The following is a 23,091-nucleotide window of genomic DNA, read 5'->3' as shown; positions in this document are numbered from 1 at the left end:
TACTGTCAGAGAAAGTTAGAGGCGTTTTACGGAAATACAAACCAGTATTACTGCGAGAGGAAATTAAAGGTACACAATACAGTGGCGCATATTACAGCCACATACAAGCCAGTATTACTGTCACAAGAGATTAAAGGCATATTACCGATGCGCACGCCTGTATTACCGCCAGAGAAAATTAAAGGTATATTACGGACGTACAAGACAGTATTACTGTCACAGAAAATTAAAGACACACAATACACGGCGGCAGCCCACGAAGAACGGTCAACTCAGCAAGTAAACATCAACAAAAGAAAGGCTGAAAGAAAGAAAAATACGACCAACAAAAAGAATGAGGTCAAAGTCCCTTGCCATTTAATATAGACTGTTACTACTAATGTTTATGCACTACTGTTCTAGCGCCCGTTATTGTAATGGGCTAAATGACTAATTTTTGAATAAAAGCGCACTTGTTCTGTTATATTTGTACCTTTTGTGAAAGTGTTTCTTTCATATTTGGACTTCAGGCTTCATACATTATATTGTTTATGCCTACATTTTGTCATTTACTACTAGAATATGAAAAACGTTTCTGTTTTAAAAATGTGTTTACACAGATTACTGTAGAAACAGAACACACATGAAATGCGTTTGTTCCAAATAACGATCTATTATTTCCACTCTAAAACTCCACTTCACTCCCAGATAATCAATCAAGGCGTGAGCTGGGAGAAGTTCGTGCACGTTCTAAGTCGGTGGGGGGATGGAATAGCCGGCTGCTTGCAGCTCGTCTTTATCAGCACATTTAGATGACAAAAGACGCTGGTGGAGAGGTGAGAACGGTTTTAAGCACCGATTAAAGTGGGACGGATCTACGAGTTTCTTCGTAGGCTCTGGTAATTCTAGTGTTAATGTGGTTTATGTGAGTGGAATAAGAAAGGGAGGAATCAAAAATGACACCAAGGTTCCTTGCATCAGAAGAAGGTCTGATGAGATCACCGCCAAGAGTGACTGGGAAGGAGCTCATTTTCTTAAGTTGCACTTTAGTGCCAATTTGCAGGAGTTCAGATTTGTTGCAGTTTAATTTTAAAGAGTTCTGCTTCATCCAGGTTTTAATTTCACTGAGGCAAGTTGTGAGCTGAGAAAACTCTGACGAAGTCGCACTTTTAACATTGAATTAGAGTTGAGTGTCATCTGCATAAAAATAACCCAGTCCAAAGCTATGAATAATATGGCCAAGGGGAAGCATATAAATACCAAAAAGAAGAGGGCCGAGGACAGAGCCCTGTGGAACTCCTTGTGTGACTGGTGCTGAGCTGGATCTGCTGTTGCCAAGACTAACAAACTCTTGCCTATCAGTCAGATAAGACTTGAGACATTTGAGGGCAGTGCCAGAGATACCCAGCATGTTCTCCATTCTGGACAGTAGGATGTCATGTCTGACCCGAGTGTTAAATGCTGCACTGAGGTCTAACAGAATTAACATGCTGGTTTGTCCAGAGTCTGCTGAAATAAGCAAATCATTTGTTACCTGTAGCAGAGCAGTTTCACAGCTGTGCTGTGCCCTGAAACCCGACTGAAAGGGTTCCATCAAATTATTAGAAGTTAAATAGTTGGTGAGCTGGGAGGCTACAACACGCTCAAGAACTTTTGACAAAAAACGTAAGTGGGAAATAGGCCAAAAATTGTTAAGATCATCGCCATCAAGACCAGACTTTTTTAACATGGGGGGTTACACAAGCGATTTTAAAAGCTGACAAAAGAAGAGAAGAAGCAGGCCGCTAGGGTGGAGAAAAGAAGAGCTGCTCAGGAAACAGCAAGCGCATCATCCTCTGAGTAAATGAATGATAAACATACAGAGAAAGAGAGAGGACAACTAGGAAAGCTCAAGTCAAGTGGATTCACTGCATGTTATCGTGCAGTGCACTGTTACTGGTGAACAATAATGAAAAAAGAACAGAGAAGATGAAAAGAAGCAGTTTAAACCGGAGCTGGGGGAGGCACTCTGACGTGATCATAATACAGGTATTGGTGTGGCCCCCATTAAAGTCCTGACTTGAACCCATTATTCATTCTGAAATGAGCAGGTGACGCTGATAAATCTAACATCTGTTCATTTTCTAAACCTGCTTTATCCTGAGCGGGGAAGCTGGAGCCTATCCCAGCCAGCTAAAACAGTTCTGCAAAGAAACGTCAGCAACTTGAAAGTGTGTTTAGTTCTAATTTTTTGCTGCCTAAAGGTGCTGCAGCCTGGCATTGAAGACTGTAGAGATGAATACTGTTTCACATGGGTGATTGGGGTGTTGGATAATTTCTTCCTTCAATAATTTACAATCTGCCTGAAGAAGGGGCCTGAGTTGCCTCGAAAGCTTGCACATTGTATTCGGTTCAGTTAGCCGTTTTTGCTCGATTTCGCATTCCTTGAATAACGAATGTCCTGATTTTAAAGAATGGCATCGTGAGCTCACACAGGTTCCCTTTCTCTAATGTTGCATTTTGCCTTAAGGTCTCAAGCTATTCAATGCGTAAATTATGCAAAGACATAGGATATTCGGAAGGAGGCAAATACTTTTTCACAGTGTTGTAGCTTGTCTTCCTCGCTGTAATTCATCAGCTGCATGGTTCTTCACAGGTGAGAGTCGCTATCCATCCATCCATCCTTTATCCAACCCACTATAACCTAACTACAGGGTCACGGGGGTCTGCTGAAGCCAATCCCAGCCAACACAGGGCACAAGGCAGGAAACAAACCCCGGGCAGGGTGCACACACCAGGGACAATTTAGGATTGGCAATGCACCGAACCCAGGTCTCCTAACTGCAAGGCAGCTGCACTACCACTGCTCCACTGTGCCGCCCAGAGTCGCTATAGTATTTATAAATGTTAATTCAAAATTAAGGCGCTATGATATGAAAATATCTAAAATTATAATGACATGAAGCCGTTGTCCCATTACGGGACTTCTAATTGTAGGATATGTCGGACTTGCCGACTGCAGTTGCTGAGCTCGTCACTGAACCATATCGGTTTACACGACTGAAAATCGCCGGACATGTCAAATTTAGAGACTGTGTGCCAGCCTTCCAGCACAGTCACGCTTGTGCCTTTCTCTGACCGCCAATAGCATGCCAGTACTGTATGCAGGGTTAACAGGTAAGACAAGTTCAGCCACAATCTCTGCACTTTTTCCTTTTTTCCATTCTGTCGTAGTTTGTAAAACACGCGACATTAGACAGAGGCACATTTCTTGTGTTTGTGAAGTCCAAAACGCTCGCGTTCCTTATTCCTTGTTGCTGCATTCTACGCCTTGTACTTCTGGATGATCATTCGTTGGCTGTCCGCTCTCGTGCACACATAGAGCCCACCTCAGTGGCTAAAGACGAGATCAAAATTTGTCAGAGCAAGGCATGGAGTAGCTGGACTGAGTCATGCAGGTGCGATGAGAGAAGTCGCAAAATCAACGGAATGTTCAAGCAAATTATAGAAAAAAAAACTGATGTAAATCCGTTAAGTGGTTCTCTCGTGAAAAGTGACAGACAGAGAGACAGACGTTGGATTTTATATATATATATATATATATATATATATATATATATATATATTCATTACTTTCAGACTGAGTCTCGACGACCTGAAACACGTGTCACGTGCTCTTAGCTTTATTTGACAGTAAAACTATGCAACATTCCATGATCTGCTCCTCGCAACTGAAAGAGGGCACCGTGGCGGATGTTTGCTGAATGGCAGACCAACCACAAGCGTTACCTGGTAGGTAACCACCCACACAATTCCGGTCGTGGAGACTCAGACTATGAATGCAATGACTGTAATTACTCCGGACCTACAGGCTGTCAAATAAATGAACCACATGCCGTGGCGCAGTGTAAAGGGGCTTCATCTCTGACACTGATGTCCGAGGTTCGATTCCCCAAGCAGGGAGCAGTAGAGTGTGTACGCCTGATGAGCAGAAATGAGGGTAAAACACGTGTCGCGTACTCTTTGCTTTATTTGACAGTAAAACTATATAAATATATATATATATATATATATATATATACACACACTAGGGGCTCTGTCCCCTGCTCGCTTCACTCACCAACGCCCGAGTTTGGTTAAGTGGAACTACAATTTAAAGAATTTATTTTCATTCATTTTTATTTTCTTGATATTTGCCAGTAATAAAGCTGTAGTGAATGAGTTATTCCCCCTCCCCAGGAGGCGCGCTTTAAGCCAGCTGCTGCTGCTTGTGCCATGCTGCGTGATCTGCATGTCGTGCTGCGCATCGATTATTTAAAATAGCTTTAATTGTTGCGGGACCACAGATTCTCATAGCGTATGGTCCTGAGTCGTGTGAATTTACGTTTTGAGCATTGAATGATGTGAACGCGAAAAGATTTTTGTAGACTGTGATATTTTGCCTGTAGTATGTGTGGATTTCACTTTTACCAAACAACAAATCTTTTAATTCTCGCGGATACGCCTCCTCATTGGGAGACAACACTACTTTTCCCTGATGGCCGCTGGAATTAGACGATCTACAAGTCTCCAACTTAAACTTTAAAGCCTTACAATATCTACATACTTCTGACATATCACCTATGTCCATTTTGACAGATAGGTGGCGCTATTGCTCCCTTGAGCCCTCAGACTATACGCCAGGCACCAGATAAAAGTCCAAATTATTATTTTATTACAATAACACAGTGCACAAAGCACCCTCCACTTCACTATACTCTTCAATAAATCAATACACAATACAATAATCAATCCTCCACTCTCCCAGACGCGTTGCCACCCTTTCACCCAGCTCAGCTCAACCTCTGGGATTTCCCATAGTCCTTTTATAGTCCGTGACCCGGAAGTGTTTCGCGCTCTCTGTCCATGTGACTAGGAACACTTCCGGGTCAAATGAAAACTCCTTTTCTTCAACCCGGAAGCACGTCATTTCCTCTGTCCACGTGCTTAGGACGCACTTCCAGGTTGTAGGGAAAATACTCCTTGTTCCTCCCTGTGGTGTCCTCTAGCGGCCCCCATGGTATCCAGCAGAGCTGTGGATAAAAACTCCATTGTCCAGGATTCCCTGCTGGTCTTCGGGGCACCTCCATGCTGCAGGGAGGGCTCCATCTGGCAGCCTGGGAGTATTGGCTGGGATGAAAGGCCAGCCATATCCCACACCATATATTCAGTCTCTTTTTGCTGTTCTGTTATTTCACCGAGTAATAATTTCCATTTGTTTGCTCTAATGCGATCTTGTTTTTTTGATACTTTAGAATTTTCCTACTTTCATATTCTTTAACTTGCTCTGCATGTGTATCACGTCAACATTTTTGAATGTCATTATGAAGTCTTTTATTTCTGACCCGGATTTGACCTACAAGCTTTTCAGTTCCACTTGGTCCGGGCTGATTATTACTTTCCTTATTTTCTGAATTTGCACATTGATTATTTTTGTTCTTTTTTTGCCTCCTTTTCTTTTCCAACGCTTTCGTGTCTCTTTTCGACACTGCTCTTTCTTCTTCACTTAGTCGTTCACGTGCCATCTAGAAGGTATATGTGATGATGCGGGTTCGCTCCATGCTCCCATCGTCCTCCTGGGAGCCCTTGAACCCGACACCGTTGGTAATGTTACCGATGAGCTTGGCAGTGAGGTACAACAAAGCAAGGAGATGGTGCAAAAAGTGCAAAGTGCTTTTATTATTAACAACAAAAATGAAAACTGTGACCAAATAAATAAAGTGCAGTGTGTCTTAAAAATCTTCAATAAATAAATATTCCATAAAAACGAGTGATGAGTGGAGGTTGAAAAACACAATTGAAAAAAAAAAACAGTCCTTTAAAACAATGACATGAAGAAGTCTCTTTAAAAAATCCAAAGCACTGTGCAACTTCTCTAACACTAGCAATTCTCCTGCTTCTCCCTTCCGGGCCCCACAACAGGGAGTCGCCCAACTGGCAAAATGCCGCTCCCTCAATACAGGTCCGGCAGTCCTCCAATCCCTGGCTACTTCGGGCTCCATCTGAACCGAGACTTGGGTTCTTTCCCCAGCGGCCAGGGCCTTCACGCTGGGGCTCAACCAGCCCAAAGCCTCCACGACTGCCGCTGCCTTTCCACGGCCAGTCGTCTTCCATCACCAGTCACTCCAGCTCCTTGATCGCTCAGCTGGAGCGACCGTTTCCTTCAGCCCCACCGAGTGTCGGCCTAACACTCTTTCTTGGGGCTCTCCTTCCAGCGGCCTCTGCTCCATCGAGCCTGCTCTCGCTTGCTCTCTCTTTCTCTCGCACTGGCTATCCTCTCCCTGCCGCCTTTTTCCTTGCAACCTCCGTCTCTTTCTTTTCTTTTTTCTTTTCCTTCCTCCACTAGCCGCCTCGCGCTTCTATATATCACGGGGACGTGGATCAGCTCCCAGGAACAATTACGGACGCGGACGACTCCTCACCTGTGCACTTAAGTGAGAACCGCCCACATCACGGATTCCCCGGAAACCGCTCGGCCACGCACACATCACACCCCCTCAGCGATTATTTCTTTTAAAAAGTGGCCTTTTTAACTTGAGCTGTGGACCCGCTACACCACAGTATAACATTTTTAAGAGCTGGGAGCACATGAAGTGTCTGCCAAAAGCATTCCAACAACTGCAAGGTTAGATGCCCATGTCCATGAACTTGTTTTAAATTTTTTGTAAGTAAGGCGTGACGTGCAAAAGTCACTGTCTCACGGGTCTTGCTTCCTAAGGTTGTAATGTCTAGTCTCGCGGGACGTCAAAAGTGTATATATAATAGATATAATTAGCTGTCCCCCATGGTTCTGCCAACGTAGAAGTGTGAAACTGGACGGTGAGGAGGGCCCTGCCCGGCTCCCTGCTCCTGAAGCCACACCGACTTCCCCTTCCCCTCAGCCCGTAGCCTCTGTCTCGGATTAACTTGGATATATTGTTACTGCAAGTGAATTATGATTCTTAGCGCAATGAGAGAAGTCGCAAAATCAACCGGAATGTACAAGAAAATTCTAGAGAGAAGCCTGGCGCATGATTAAGGTGGGCCCCGCCCCCTCTTCTTGGTCCTGCTGCATCTCTCTCAGATTCGCATAAATAAATCGCTACCGCAAGCGAACTGTGATACTTAGCACAATGAGAAAAGTCGCAAAATCGACCAGACTGTTCAAGCAAATTATAGAAATAAAACTCGATCTAAATCCGTTCAGCAGTTCTCCCGTGAAATGCAGACAGCCTGACAGATGTTGGATTTTACGTATATATATACAGAAATAGAGATTGGTTGGAATGTTATAGAAATTAGTTTTGCAATTACTGCAATGCTATTTTGTTTTTGTTATGGGTGCTGCCATTTCAGGCACCCACAGTTAAGGATGCATTCAGTTACGCCTTCCGCAAGTTATGCCAAGTGACGTCAACTTCGGCTACATACACACTGCTATGTTGTCTTTTTTTAAAAAAAAAAAACTTTTTAAACAAAACCCTTCTCTGTCCAAACTTGTGTTTTCACGTGGTTTACGAAATTATCTGTTCTGTGAACGTTAGTTTGACTGATAAATATGATTTTTCACAGTTTGATTACATTGAATGACTTCTGTAGTCGTTCACTATTAGCTTTTGTCTTTGGCACTCTTAAGTCATTTTAATTAAAGCCTCTTGACCTGTGACCCTGTCCCGCTGCTACTTTAGCACAAGGACAAGTATTGATAAGAGCAGCAGTGTAATTGAGTGGAGCAGAATCCTGGCTCCAAGTATCCTGTTTATCAGTAACTAGCAAGCACAGGAGAAATTAAACTAATCAGACGCTTCTGTAATTGACAAGTGTACTCTAGCAGCATTACCACCATCTACAGTGGGGGAAATAAGTATCTGATCCCCTGCTGAATTTGTAAAGTTTGTTCACTTTCAAAGAAATGAAAAGTCTGTCATTTTTATGGTAGTTTCATTTTAATGGAGAGAGACAGAATATCAACCAAAAATCCAGAAAAAACACATGACATAAAAGTTATCAGTTGATCATCTGGACCAACGGCTTTTCCATTCTTCATCCTCTTCATCGCTGTCCTTACTTCCTCCTTGCTATGTATTACTGTACTCGTATTGAAAGACCTCGCTCGTTTATCAAGTTAAATTTCTGAAAATTTTTTTGCTCATCTTGCAAAACACTTACAGACCAAGTTGCTCGCAATCCAAGGTTTTACTGTGCTTAATGTGAAATAAGGGACTAAAAATATGAAGGAGATCAGCAACCCAAATGAATCCTTGATGTTTGAAACCATAATATTAGAATAAAAATATGTATTAAAAGCAAAATAAAATATATGCTGGGTCACTGCAACTTGTCTGACTCCCCTCTCCAGAGAGAAACCACTGAGCCTCCCGTTTCCTCCAGCTCCTTTGTGAAAAACCTTAACCTCTTTGGTGGTAACCTCTTATGTTCTAGAACATTCCAAAACTCTGCTTGGACTACAAAATTAACGGCTTTGAGATTAACAAGGCTAGGCAGAGCTTTGTCTCTCTAATCCAATGCAGTCCTAAGATTCAAGTCACCGGGATATGAAGGAGATTTTAAACGGCCGCGGCTCCATGGGTTCACTTGACTTGACTTGAGTCTCCTCTTCTGATTTCAGATATGGACAAGCAGGACGCCCTTGTCTGCTTTGAAGAGCACATACGAGCCCTGGAAAAGGAAGAGGAGGAAGAGAAGGAGAAGTGTCGTCTCCGAGAGAAGCGCCAGCAGCGCAAGAACAGAGAGGCCTTTCAGGTGAGCGTCAAAGGCTCCTGACTCTGTCCCGTGGAGGGCTGCCTCCTGGATCTCTATTAGGGTGTCTGCCTCCTTATCCTGTCGGCAGGATCTGACCCGCAGACCCAGAGGTGGATTTAGAGGTACATGCAGCATACACAGAAGTAGGACACCAGCTCTAAATTCAACAAAATTACTAAAAACCGATGTGTCTGTTGTTGTATCTTCTAGTAACTGATGAGTATTCATTTTCTGTAATTTTTTCTTTAACAAATTACAAAATTTCAGTTCTGTAGATTGTCATGTAGTTGTGCTGATCACATCTCTGTGCAGAAGAGAACGACAAAATAATTTCAGAATGGAAAATTTCAGGTTGTCCCACGGCGGTTCAGGAACATAAAGGTATCGTAATGGGACTGAGTTGGCCTGCTTGATCTGCTGTGCAGTGTGTCTGTAGAAAATCAGAAGTAATTTTAAGATGTGAAAATCAAAACTTTCAGTGGAAATGTGTGTTATTTTGCATTGCTTAGAGCAGTGGTCTCAAACTCCGGTCCTGGAGGACCACCATGTATGCAGGTTTTCATTCTAACCCTTTTCTTAATGACTGACCTGTTTTTGCTGCTAATTAACTTCTTTTGAATTAATTTTATTTGACTTGCTCTTGAAGACTCAGACCCCTTAATTGTTTCTTTTTCCTTAAATGAGCCAAAACAACTGGTGTCCATCACACGATATCTGAAAATAAAGAATGACGAAGGTCTCAGGAATGCTGATCTGCTCAGGCCCACAAAACATTTGACCAGCGCTCTTAGAAAAGAGAAAATCAACAATTTCGGAAATGTCTGCTAAAGCACCATGAGAGCAGCAACAAGCCGTGGAATTAAAGAACGGGTTTAATTAATGACAAGAACTGGCACCTCATTAAGCAGCTGGTTGGAGTTGAAGGCCCTGACTTAGTTGATCTGCCGTTGGCTCCCTCACTTCACATTTCATTTCTGTTTAAGGAAAGAAATGAAGCAATTCAGAGGAACAAATCTTACAAAAACAAGTCGATTAAAATTCATTCAAAAGAGGTTAAGGTACTTGTGTACTAAATGGATGGATGGCACCAAATTGAAGACGGGAGGTTGCATAAGGTTTCCCCCTACCCATTGTAGTGTTGGGCTCTGTGGGGTAAGTTTCACTGCTGTCTGTTTAGTACATAAGTACTGAAGTTAATTAGTAGCAAAAATGGGTCACTTATTAAGAAAAGGGTTAGAATGAAAACCTGCAGCCACTGTGGCCCTCCAGGACCACTACTTTAGAGCTCCAGAATGACAGCATTCAAGCAAAGATAACCAAAATTTAGATCAATCGGTTTTCTGAGATATCTACCCTTAATGTTGAGACCTATGTACAATAATAATGTTATGATTCCCTCTCATAAATTGGGTGGGTGGGTGAAAGGCAATAGATACAGAGGAAAGGCACTATATGATTGATTGATAGATAGATAGATGTGAAAGGCACTATATGATAGACATGAAAGGCACTATATAACAGAGAGGAAAGGCACTGTATGATTGATAGATAAATAGAACGCCAATATTTCATAGATAGAAAGCCACTATATGATTGATAGATAGATGTGAAAGGCACTATATGATAGACATGAAAGGCACTATATAATAGATAGAGAGGAAAGGCAATCGATAGATAGGTAGGTAGATATGAAAGGCATTATATAATGGATAGATAGATATGAAAGGTCAATATATGATAGACACGAAAGGCACTATATAATAGATAGATGATTTTGCTCTCCTCGACCTCATCTGATGTATCCACATCCTCATCGCTGCGCTCCTGTTCTGTTTATCTCTCAGCTTTTATGTCAGCATCCACACCCGATGCGCCGGAAATAACAACTTATTTTGATTTGTGGGGCTTCCCGTGTTTGTTTTTTTCCACAGTTTTCTTTGTCACATCAGCCAATCAAGAAACTGATAGGCATAACATTAACATGGCCACTTGTTTAAAGTTTAAATACAGCCTGTGGTTTATCTAAACATTATAAAAAATTGCAAATACAGGGTGAGTCAGAATTATGTTAATGGTACTTCTCTGTATAGACTTGTATACAATGTACAGTGCATCCGGAAAGTATTCCCAGCGCATCACTTTTTCCACATTTTGTTATGTTACAGTCTTATTCCAAAATGGATTAAATTCATTTTTTTCCTCAGAATTCTACACACAACACCCCATAATGACAACGTGAAAAAAGTTTACTTGAGGTTTTTGCAAATTTATTAAAAATAACAAAACTGAGAAATCCCATGTCCATAAGTATTCACAGCCTTTGCTCAATACTTTGTCGATGCACCTTTGGCAGCAATTCCAGCCTCAAGTCTTGTTGAATATGATGCCACAAGCTTGGCACACCTATCCTTGGCCAGTTTCACCCATTCCTCTTTGCAGCACCTCTCAAGCTCCATCAGGTTGGATGGGAAGCGTCGGTGCACAGCCATTTTAAGATCTCTCCAGAGATGTTCAATCAGATTCAAGTCTGGGCTCTGGCTGGGCCACTCAAGGACATTCACAGAGTTGTCCTGAAGCCACTCCTTTGATATCTTGGCTGTGTGCTTAGGGTCGTTGTCCTGCTGAAAGATGAACCGTCGCCCCAGTCTGAGGTCAAGAGCGCTCTGGAGCAGGTTTTCATCCAGGATGTCTCTGTACATTGCTGCAGTCATCTTTCCCTTTATCCTGACTAGTCTCCCAGTCCCTGCCACTGAAAAACATCCCCACAGCATGATGCTGCCACCACCATGCTTCACTGTAGGGATGGTGCCAGGTTTCCTCCAAACGTGACGCCTGGCATTCACACCAAAGAGTTCAATCTTTGTCTCATCAGACCAGAGAATTTTCATCCTCATGATCTGAGAGTCCTTCAGGTGCCTTTTGGCAAACTCCAGGCGGGCTGCCATGTGCCTTTTACTAAGTAGTGGCTTCCGTCTGGCCACTCTACCATACAGGCCTGATTGGTGAATTGCTTCAGAGATGGTTGTCCTTCTGGAAGGTTCTCCTCTCTCCACAGAGGACCTCTGGAGCTCTGACAGAGTGACCATCGGGTTCTTGGTCACCTCCCTGACTAAGGCCCTTCTCCCCTGATCGCTCAGTTTAGATGGCCGGCCAGCTCTAGGAAGAGTCCTGGTGGTTTCGAACTTCTTCCACTTACGGATGATGGAGGCCACTGTGCTCATTGGGACCTTCAAAGCAGCAGAAAGTTTTCTGTAACCTTCCCCAGATTTGTGCCTCGAGACAATCCTGTCTTGGAGGTCTACAGACAATTCCTTTGACTTCATGCTTGGTTTGTGCTCTGACATGAACTGTCAACTGTGGGACCTTGTATAGACAGGTGTGTGCCTTTCCAGATCATGTCCAGTCAACTGAATTTACCACAGGTGGACTCCAATGAAGCTGCAGAAACATCTCAAGGATGATCAGGGGAAACAGGATCATGCACATATGAAGTATGTTTTGTGAATAAAATGTTTCCGCCATTCAAATGTTAACATAATTTGGACTCCCCCTGTATTTTATGTGGATGTTGGGGTCCCAAAGCACATTTTGGAGGTCCTGAAGCTCAGAGGGCTCAAAATCAGAGGTCAGCTACAACACAAATGAAGCAAGTCATCGGACTGCTTTGTGACAGTTGAATGGTGGGCAGCTCAGTGGGCAATCACTTAACTGTTGAATTAGGATCATATGTTTTACAGTAGTGACGCAAACAGGCTATTCAGCCCAACAAAGCTTGCCAGTCTTATCCATGTAGTGAGAAGTCAAGCAAAATGACACCTTTTATTGGCTAACTGAACAGATTACAATATGTAAGCTTTTGAGGCAACTCAGGTCCATTCTTCAGGCAAGAAGAAGACATCATATTGTAATCTGTTCAGTTAGCCAGTAAAAGGGATCATTTTGCTTGACTTCTCACTACAGACATAATGGCTAACACAGCACAACACACTAGTACTACAGTCCTATCCACTTAAGATGTGATTTTATTTTGGATGAGTGAAGTGGGTCGGACTGGCGAGCTTTGTTGGGCTGAATGGCTTATTCTCGTCTCCATCATGCTAATGTGAACTGTGCATTGATTTATCAAGTTTGTTAAACTCATTTTGTTTGTGGTAAAAGAGTAGGGCACCCACAAGGACTGCACAGAGAGGTCCCGGGACCTGTAAATGTACCACTGCACAAGCCCAAGATGCTTAAGGTTTGGTTTTTTTTTTTTTGTTTTGTTTTTTTTGTAAACAGGCTTTTTTGGATGAGCTCCATGAAACCGGCCAGCTACATTCCATGTCCACCTGGATGGAGCTGTACCCATCTGTGAGCATTGACATCCGCTTCTCCAACATGTTGGGTCAGCCAGGTAAGAAGCTCTCGTCTCCCTTCTGTAGCCTGTCTAACGTACCTTGTGTGAATAGGGGACCTCCCCTCTTACTCCTATTCAGCGGGGTCTGTGGACAAGTTAATTCCTCAAACTTGCTGACCAAAGTCCACTGCTAATTTCACAGCACTGAGTGAACACATCCAGCCCTGTGGAATCTAAACCTACCCATATATTGATCTTCACCAGTAGAGTGAAGCCGTGACCTCAAGATTTCTAGGAGAAACCGAGGCCTTAATCAAATCAAGTCCCAAAAAATCTTGAGGAGGAAGATGCTGAAAAGGTGACAAAACCATTTCCGAGGCACTACAGTGACAGCCATTGCCTCAAAGGGAGAATATTTGGAACAGGAAGGGCAGGTCTGCTAAAATGACCTCCAAGGGCACGGCAACCACTCATTTAGATAGATAGAGATGAAGGGCGCTAGATGATAGATAGATCTGAAAAGCGCCATATAACAGACAGATAGATATGAAAGGTACTATATGATAGATAGATGGGAAAGACACTATATAATAGATAGGAAAGGCACTATAATAGATAGATAGGATAGGGAAGGCACTATATGATAGATAGATAGGAAAGGCACTATAATAGATAGGAAATGCACTATATAATAGATAGGGAAGGCACTATGATAGATAGATAGGATAGGAAAGGCACTATATAATAGATAGGGAAGGCACTATAATAGATAGGATAGGAAAGGCACTATATATTAGGGAAGGCACTATAATAGATAGATAGGATAGGGAAGGCACTATATAATAGATAGATAGCTAGAAAGGGAAGGCAATATATAATAGATAGGGAAGGCACTCTAATAGATAGATAGGATAGGAAAGGCACTATATAATAGATGGGGAAGGCACTATGATAGATAGATAGGATAGGAAAGGCACTATAATAGATCGATATATAGGATAGGAAAGGCACTATATAATATCTAGATAGATAGATAGGAAAGGCACTTTAATAGGTAACTATAATGGAAATGCACTGTATAATAGACTAGCAAAATACCCGCGCTTCGCTGCAGAGAAGTAGTGTGTTAAAGAGGTTATGAAAAAGAAAAGGAAACATTTTAAAAATAACGTAACATGATTGTCAATGTAATTGTGTTGTCATTGTTATGAGTGTTGCTGTCATATATATATATATATATATATATATATATATATATATATATATATATATATATATACACACAGACACACATAAACATATACATATATACATATATATACATATACACATATCTGCATATACACATATATACATATATATATATATACATATACACATCCACATATATATATACACATATCAACATATATATACACATACATACACACACATATACATATATACACATACATACATACACATACACATATATATATATATATACATATTACGATTGTTATAGTTCTCTTTGTATACCACGTTGTCAGTTCAGCACTCCGGTTGTAATATGACCAAGCTGGCAAGCTTACTGTTGAGAATGCAACGTATAGATGTACAGGAGAAAAGCAATCTTGCCTCAAATCAATGGCAACCTTTTGTAGGTCTATGAATTTAATTTAAACTTTAGGTTTACACGGTGCTTTGTTTCCGACGTGCTACGTTCAGTCAGTTCACGTGAGCCGCTCTCTTGTGTGATGTTGCGATGTCCACGGCTTTATTTAATGTTAGCTAAGACCCAGCACTTAAAAGTTTCTCGCTACAGCAATTTTAACTCCGTTACAAAGTCATCCAAAGTCTCGTTTATACCTCGTGTCTTCTCATTAAACTTGTATCTCGCGAATATGGTATTGCAAACGGCAGCGGGAGCGTTTCTATAAACTTAATATAAACTTACGGTTTACAACGTGCTTCGCTTCTTATTGTTTCGCTGCCTTCTCAATTGTGTAATGTTTTCTTCAGCGCTCTTTAGGGCTCTTCCTTGTTTTCTACGTACTGCGTTCACAGTCAGTTCACGTGATTACGTGGGAGACGTGATGACGCGATATGCAACTCTGCCTCCCACGGCCAGCAAGCTGCTGTCCATTACAGTATATGGACAAAAAAGAGGTTCCAGTTATGACCATTACGCTTTGAATTTCAAAATGAAACCTGCCTAACTTTTGTAAGTAAGCTGTAAGGAATGAGCCTGCCAAATTTCAGCCTTCCACCTACACGGGAAGTTGGAGAATTAGTGATGAGTCAGTGAGTCAGTGAGGGCTTTGCCTTTTATTAGTATAGATGAATAGGATAGGAAAGACACTATATAATAGATAGAACTTTGTCTTTATTGGTCACCTTGGGAAAAATTCTCTTCTTCCAGGAGGTCTTTAAATAAATAAATGCATAAATAGGTAAATAAATACACACACCAGAATGTCTGTAAAGTAAGAAGATTCATAAGAAGGACAAGTTCTGACTTGGCAGTCCCAGTCCCAGTGAGGCGCTATGCAGATTTATTACTGTTGGTATGAAGGACCCCCACTGCATTTCTTGACACACTACTGCTGATTAATTTGTTGGCTGCGAGTCGTCAGTGTTGGGGTGTGCACCTTTGTTCATAATGGCCCTCAGGTTTGTCTTCATTCTCTCAGAGTGTGTCCTCTAACCGAGCCTGCCCATTTAATTAGCTTGTTGATTCGTCGGGCCCCTCCTGAAGTGATTTATGAAGTCACCGAGGATTTGAGAGGAACATTCAAAGAACAGCAGCCTGAGCTAAAGTCAGTGTTTAGGACCCCTCGATGATAAAGAAACTGATGAAGAGTGGGATTTATGGGACACTTTCAAAGATGAGCGTCCTTGCCAAGAGACAGACAAGTGATCCCGAAACCTTTTGCAGTAATGTCTGGCTTTTGCCAGTATGAACATTCAGCTCTACAGTAAAACTTAGGGGTGCTGGCGTGGTAGGGTTGGGAATGCTTTGAAAACTTACCATTACAGAAGGGGAGCCATTAACTGTGCACTTGACCAGAATATTTTTAAATGTGATATCCAGTCAGCTGTCTATGACCTGAAGCTGAGATCTCAGTGGAACCAAAACAGAAGGCAAGTTGACAACTGAGCGGCTCAGAAGAAGCAAAATTCACGTTTTCGCAGTGGCCTCGTCAAAGTCCTGACTTGAAGCTTCAATAGAGATGCTGACCTGATCAGTTGACACTTCCAAACCACCCTGAAGAAGGGGCCTGAGTTACCTCAAAAGCAGTAAGCCAATAAAAGGGGTCATTTGGTTTGACTTCTCGTTGAATTAAAGTGTAGAAGACTGGGCAATGTGAAAGACTGAGCTTGGATCATAACAGACCCTTTAGTTGTGGTTATTGCTTCTAAAGATGCTGCCACTGAGTTTGAAAACTTTGGATGCAATTCCTTTTTTCCACATGGTGATAGAGGTGTTGGATTCCTTCGTTTTTCCTTGAATATGGAAAATCACGGTTTAAAAACTATACTGTGTGTTCACTTCAGGCCGTGACGCATTACACCACTTGTCCAGTGATTTTCAGACGTAGCCTGCGCTTACATAAACCTCAGCGAGTCTGAGACAGTCGGCTGGCGGCACACACACTCCTGTGAAGGCCAGTCGGGTAGTCTGACATACCACGCCAACTGATCCACTACTCGCCCTGACAAAATGTCGCTGCTTTGTGTGCGTGAATGAATGCTCAGACGGAAGTACGGTGTGTATGATCTAAGTCTCGTCTGTCTGATGTTTCCGTATTTTATGTACCACAACAGAATTTAAAAAAGAAAAAAGGCAGCCATCGGTGCTCTACCTATTCACTCTTCATACACAATATTGCCAGAAGTATTGGGAGCTACGGAAGCCAAGAGAGGACGTGCAATATTGTTATTTTTTAAAATTGTCTCCTCGAGATAACTAATTTTATCACGATCTCAAGAAAACAAAGCTTAACCTTTGCACCTGGCATCAAGCTCACTTACACTGCGACGCCTGTACAGCTGAAGCCTTGCTAAACCGTCTTCTTAAATGACGGACACTAACGTTATTATTTTCTAAAAACTAAGGCATAAACATATTTCAGCCTGCGTCGGCCCTTGATTGAACAAAAATGTGATGCACTGATCAATACAGTTCTGCTCTTCTGCCATTTCAAACAGGACGTGGCTTCAATAAGCTAAACATTAAACATCCATCCTCTTCCGCTTATCCGAGGTCGGGTCGCGGGGGCAGCAGCTTGAGTAGAGATGCCCAGACTTCCCTCTCCCCGGCCACTTCTTCTAGCTCTTCCGGGAGAATCCCAAGGCGTTCCCAGGCCAGCCGGGAGACATAGTCCCTCCAGCGTGTCCTGGGTCTTCCCCGGGGCCTCCTCCCAGTTGGACGTGTCCAGAACACCTCACCAGGGAGGCGTCCAGGAGGCATCCTGATCAGATGCCCGAGCCACCTCATCTGACTCCTCTCGATGCGGAGGAGCAGCGGCTCTACTCTGAGCTTCTCACCCTGTCTTTAAGGGAAAGCCCAGACACCCTGCGGAGAAAACTCATTTCAGCCACTTGTATTCACAATCTCGTTCTTTCGGTCACTACCCATGGCTCATGACCATAGGTGAGGGTAGGAACATAGATCGACTGGTAAATTGCCTTACGGCTCAGCTCCTTTTTCACCACAACAGACCGATGCAGAGCCCTCATCACTGCGGACACCGCACCAATCTGCCTGTCGATCTCACGCTCCATTCTTCCCTCACTCGTGAACAAGACACTGAGATACTTGAACTCCTCCACTTGAGGCAGGATCTCGCTCCCAACCCTGAGAGGGCATTCCACCCTTTTTCGGCTGAGGACCATGGCCTCGGATTTGGAGGTGCTGATTCCCATCCTAGCCGATTCACACTCGGCTGCGAACCGATCCAGAGAGAGCTGAAGATCACGGCCTGATGAAGCAAACAGGACAACATCATCTACAAAAAGCAGTGACCCAATCCTGAGTCCACCAAACCGGACCCCCTCAACACCCTGGCTGCACCTAGAAATTCTGTCCATAAAAGTTATGAACAAAATCGGTGACAAAGGGCAGCCCTGGCGGAGTCCAACTCTCACTGGAAACGGGTTCGACTTACTGCCAGCAATGCGGACCAAGCTCTGACACTGATCGTACAGGGACCGAACAGCCCTTATCAGGGGGTCTAGTACCCCATACTCCCGGAGCTCCCCCCACAGGATTCCCCGTGGGACACGGTCGAACGCCTTTTCCAAGTCCACAAAACACATGTAGACTGCTTGGCGAACTCCCATGCACCCTCCAGGACCCTGCTAAGGGTGTAGAGCTGGTCCACTGTTCCGTGACCAGGACGAAAACCACACTGTTCCTCGTGAATCCGAGGTTTGACTATCCGACGGACCCTGCTCTCCAGGACCCCCGAATAGACTTTTCCAGGGAGGCTGAGAAGTGTGATCCCTCTGTAGTTGGAACACACCCTCCGGTCCCCCTTCTTAAAGAGGGGGACCACCACCCCGGTCTGCCAATCCAGAGGCACTGTCCCTGATGTCCATGCGATGTTGCAGAGGCGTGTCAGCCAAGACAGTCCTACAACATCCAGAGCCTTGAGGAACTCCGGGCGTATCTCATCCACACCCGGGGCCCTGCCACCAAGGAGTTTTTTGATCACCTCGGTGACCTCAGTCAACAAACCTTCAATGATGAATCAAAACTTTGGACGGCATTTTCCCTCGCCCGGACGCGGGTCACCGGGGCCCCCCTCTGGAGCCAGGCCTGGAGGTGGGGCTCGATGGCAAGTGCCTGGTGGCTGGGCCTGCACCCATGGGGCTCGGCCGGGCACAGCCAGAAGAGGCAACGTGGGCCCCCCTTCCCATGGGCTGACCACCTATGGGAGGGGCCAAGGAGGTCGGGTGCAGTGTGAGTTGGGTGATGGCCGAAGGCAGGGACCTTGCCGGTCTGATCCTCGGCTACAGAAGCTGACTCTTGGGACATTAAACATTAGATGCAATTATTTCATAATTTCGAGAAAACAAGATCTTTTGTTTTATTGAGATCTCAATAAAGTTGTTCCGTTTTCTCGAGATCTCGATAAAATTAGTCTGTTATCTCGAGGAAACAATTTAAAAAAAATAACGATATTGCACGTCCTCTCTCGGCCTCCGTAGGGAGGCCTGCCTTTACTCACACATGAACGTTAATGCCATCCCATAGGCTTTAATATGGAGCTGGCCCTCCCTTTGCAGCTCTAACAGCTTCAGCTCTTCTCTGAAGGCTTTCCACGAGGTGTAGGACTGAGTGTGTTGATGGGAGTTTGTGGCCAGGAGAGCATTGGTGAGGTCAGGCGCTGATGTTGTATGAGAAGGCCTGGCTCGCTCGCAGTCTGACCTCAAATTCATCCCAAAGGTGGTCTGTTGGGTTGAGGTCAGGGCTGTCTGTGCAGCCACACCAAACTTGCTCCTCCATTTCTTTATAGACCTTGCTGTGTGCCCAGTCACATTGCCATCCTCAAACGGTGCCCACAAAGTTGTCCAAAATGGCTTTGCATGCTGAAGCATTGAGCGTTCCTTTCACTAGAACTAAGGGGGCCAAGCCCAACCCCATACCATAATCCCCACTCCACCAAACGTCACACTTGGCACAATGCAGTCAGGTGAGTCCTGTTCTCCTGGCCAGACTCGTCCATCGGATTGTGTGATTCGTCACTCCAGAGGACACGTCTGCACTGCTCTAGAGTCCAGTGGCAGGCGGTGGGCTTTACACCACTGCATCGGACGCTTTGCATTGCACTTGGTGATGTCAGGCTTGGCTGCAGCTGCTCGGCCATGGAGACCCATTCATTCCATGAAGCTCTCCTTGAGCCTTTGGAGGTCTGCAGCTATAAAGTTGGCAACTTCTGCACACCTCAGCATGCGCTGTCCCTGCTCTGTGATTTGACGTGGCCTACCACTGAGTTGCTGTTGATCCCAGTTGCTTCCACTTTATTATAATACCACTGACAGCTGACCGTGGAATATTTAGTAGCGAGGACATGTCACGAATGGACTTACTGCACAGGTGGCATCCTAGAGGTTACCACGCTTGAATTAGGAGAGACCGACCCGTTCTGTCACCAATGTGTGTAGAAGCCATCAGTCTGCATGCCGAGGGGCTCGATGTTATACATCTGTAGCCATGGAAGGGATTGGACCACCTGAATTCAAAGATTTGGAGGGGGGTCCCGATACTTTTGGCAATATATATATATATATATATATATATACTGTATATACTGTATATATATACTGTATATATATATATACTGTATATATATATATATATATATATATATATATATGGTTGAAATAGATTTACTGTCAAATAATGCAGAGTACACGACACGTGTTTCACCTTAATTCTGGGCTCATCAGGCGTACACAATGTCATGAATGTAATTACCCCGATTTACATGCTGTCAAATAAACGAACCAAATGCCATGGCGCTGACTTCCGAGGTTCGGTTCCCCGAGAGGGGGGTGCAGTGAGTGTGTACGCCTGATGAGCCCAGAATTAGGGCGAAACATGTACTGTTTGGTTGAAATAGTTTTACTGTCAAATAATGCATTCTATGATCTGCTTCTTGCAACTGAAAGAGGGCACCATGGCGGATGTTAGCCAACTTGCTGACCAACCACAAGTGTTACCTGGTAGGTAACCACCCATACAATCAGATTGTGATTCAGACTACGAATGCCTGAATATACAGTGGGTACAGAAAGTATTCAGACCCCCTTCAATTTTTCACTCTTTGTCATATTGCACCCATTTGCTAAAATCATTTAAATTAATTTTTTCCCTCATTAATGTACACACAGCACCCCATATTGACAGACAAAAAAAGAATTTTTGAAATTGTTGCAGATTTATTAAAAAAGAAAAACTGAAATATCACATGGTCCTAAGTATTCAGACCCTTTGCTGTGACACTCATATATTTAACTCTGGTGCTTTCCATTTCTTCTGATCATCCTTGAGATCACCTTCATTTGAGTCCAGCTGTGTTTGATTATACTGATTGGACTTGATTAGGAAAGCCACACACCTGTCTATATAAGACCTTACAGCTCACAATGCATGTCAGAGCAAATGAGAATCATGAGGTCAAAGGAACTGCCTGAAGAGCTGAGAGACAGAATTGTGGCAAGGCACAGATCTGGCCAAGGTTACAAAAAAATTTCTGCTGCACTTAAGGTTCCCAAGAGCACAGTGGCCTCCATAATCCTTAAATGGAAGACGTTTGGGACGACCAGAACCCTTCCTAGAGCTGGCCGTCCGGCCAAGCTGAGCTACCGGGGGAGAAGAGCCTTGATGAGAGAGGTAAAGAAGAACCCAAAGATCACTTTGGCTGAGCTCCAGAGATGCAGTCAGGAGATGGGAGAAAGTTGTAGAAAGTCAACCATCACTGCAGCCCTCCACCAGTCAAGGCTTTATGGCAGAGTGGCCTGTTGGAAGCCTCTCCTCAGTGCAAGACACATGACAGCCCGCATGGAGTTTGCTAAAAGACACCTGAAGGACTCTGAGATGGTGAGAAATAAGATTCTCTGGTCTGATGAGACCAAGATAGAACTTTTTGGCCTTAATTCTAAGCGGTATGTGTGGAGACAACCAGGCACTGCTCATCACTTGTCCATTACAGTCCCCACAGTGAAGCATGGTGGTGGCAGCATCATGCTGTGGGGGTGTTTTTCAGCTGCAGGGACAGGACGACTGGTTGCAATCGAGGGAAGGATGAATGCGGCCAAGTACAGGGATATCCTGGACAAAAACCTTCTCCAGAGTGCTAAGGACCTCAGACTGGGCCGAAGGTTTACCTTCCAACAAGACAATGACCCTAAGCACACAGCTAAAATAATGAAGGAGTGGCTTCACAACAACTCTGTGACTGTTCTTGAATGGCCCAGCCAGAGCCCTGACTTAAACCCAATTGAGCATCTCTGGAGAGACCTAAAAATGGCTGCCCACCAACGTTTACCATCCAACCTGACAGAACTGGAGAGGATCTGCAAGGAGGAATGGCAGAGGATCCCCAAATCCAGGTGTGAAAAACTTGTTGCATCTTTCCCAAGAAGACTCATGGCTGTATTAGCTCAAAAGGGTGCTTCTACTAAATACTGAGCAAAGGGTCTGAATACTTAGGACCATGTGATATTTCAGTTTTTCTTTTTTAATAAATCTGCAACAATTTCAAAAATTCTTTTTTTTGTCTGTTAATATGGTATGCTGTGTGTACATTAATGAGGAATAAAATTAATTTAAAATGATTTTAGCAAATGGCTGCAATATGACAAAGAGTGAAAAATTGAAGGGGGTCTGAATACTTTCCATACCCACTGTACAGTACTGTGCAAAAGTTTTAGGCAGGTGTGAAAAAATGCTGTAAACAAAGAATGCTTTCAAAAATGGAAGTGTTAATCATTTATTTTCATCAATCAACAAAATGCAGTGAATGAACAAAAGAGAAATCTAAATCAAATCAATATTTGGTGTGACCACCCTTTGCCTTCAAAGCAGCATCAATTCTTCTAGGTACACTTGCACACAGTTTTTGAAGGAACTTGGCTGGTAGGTTGTTCTAAACATCTTGGAGAACTAATCCCAGATCTTCTGTGGATGTAGGCTTCCTCACATCCTTCTGTCTCTTCATGTAATCCCAGACACACTCGATGATGTTGAGATCAGGGCTCTGTGGGGGCCATACCATCACTTCATATCAGGACTTATTGTTCTTCTTTACGCTGAAGATAGTTCTTAATGACTTTGGCTGTATATATGGGGTCGTTGTCCTGCTGCAGAAAAAATTTGGGGCCAATCACACGCCTCCCTGATGGTATTGCATGATGGATAAGTATCTGCCTGTATGTCTCAGCATTGAGAACACAATTAATCCTGACCAAATTTCCAACTCCATTTGCAGAAATGCAGCCCCAAACATTCAAGGAACCTCCACCAT

General features: G+C 43.7%; 1 protein-coding gene across 4 annotated transcripts in view; it reads left to right on the top strand.

The window, feature by feature from the left end:
• LOC114649588 (pre-mRNA-processing factor 40 homolog B-like) overlaps positions 1 to 23,091 on the top strand; it is a 138,743-nt gene that overhangs the window by 68,538 nt on the left and 47,114 nt on the right. For all 4 annotated transcript variants that reach the window (XM_051925041.1, XM_051925042.1, XM_051925043.1 and 1 more), the window contains exons 17-18: positions 8,606 to 8,739; positions 13,018 to 13,132. In XM_051925041.1, coding sequence (XP_051781001.1) covers positions 8,606 to 8,739; positions 13,018 to 13,132 — 249 coding nt within the window. The remainder of the gene's footprint in view (positions 1 to 8,605; positions 8,740 to 13,017; positions 13,133 to 23,091) is intronic.

This window comes from Erpetoichthys calabaricus, chromosome 3 (genome assembly GCF_900747795.2).
Source record: "Erpetoichthys calabaricus chromosome 3, fErpCal1.3, whole genome shotgun sequence".
Lineage (NCBI taxonomy): Eukaryota > Metazoa > Chordata > Cladistia > Polypteriformes > Polypteridae > Erpetoichthys > Erpetoichthys calabaricus.
Note: the sequence above shows the minus strand (reverse complement) of the source record. Positions and strands in the feature narration are given on the sequence as shown.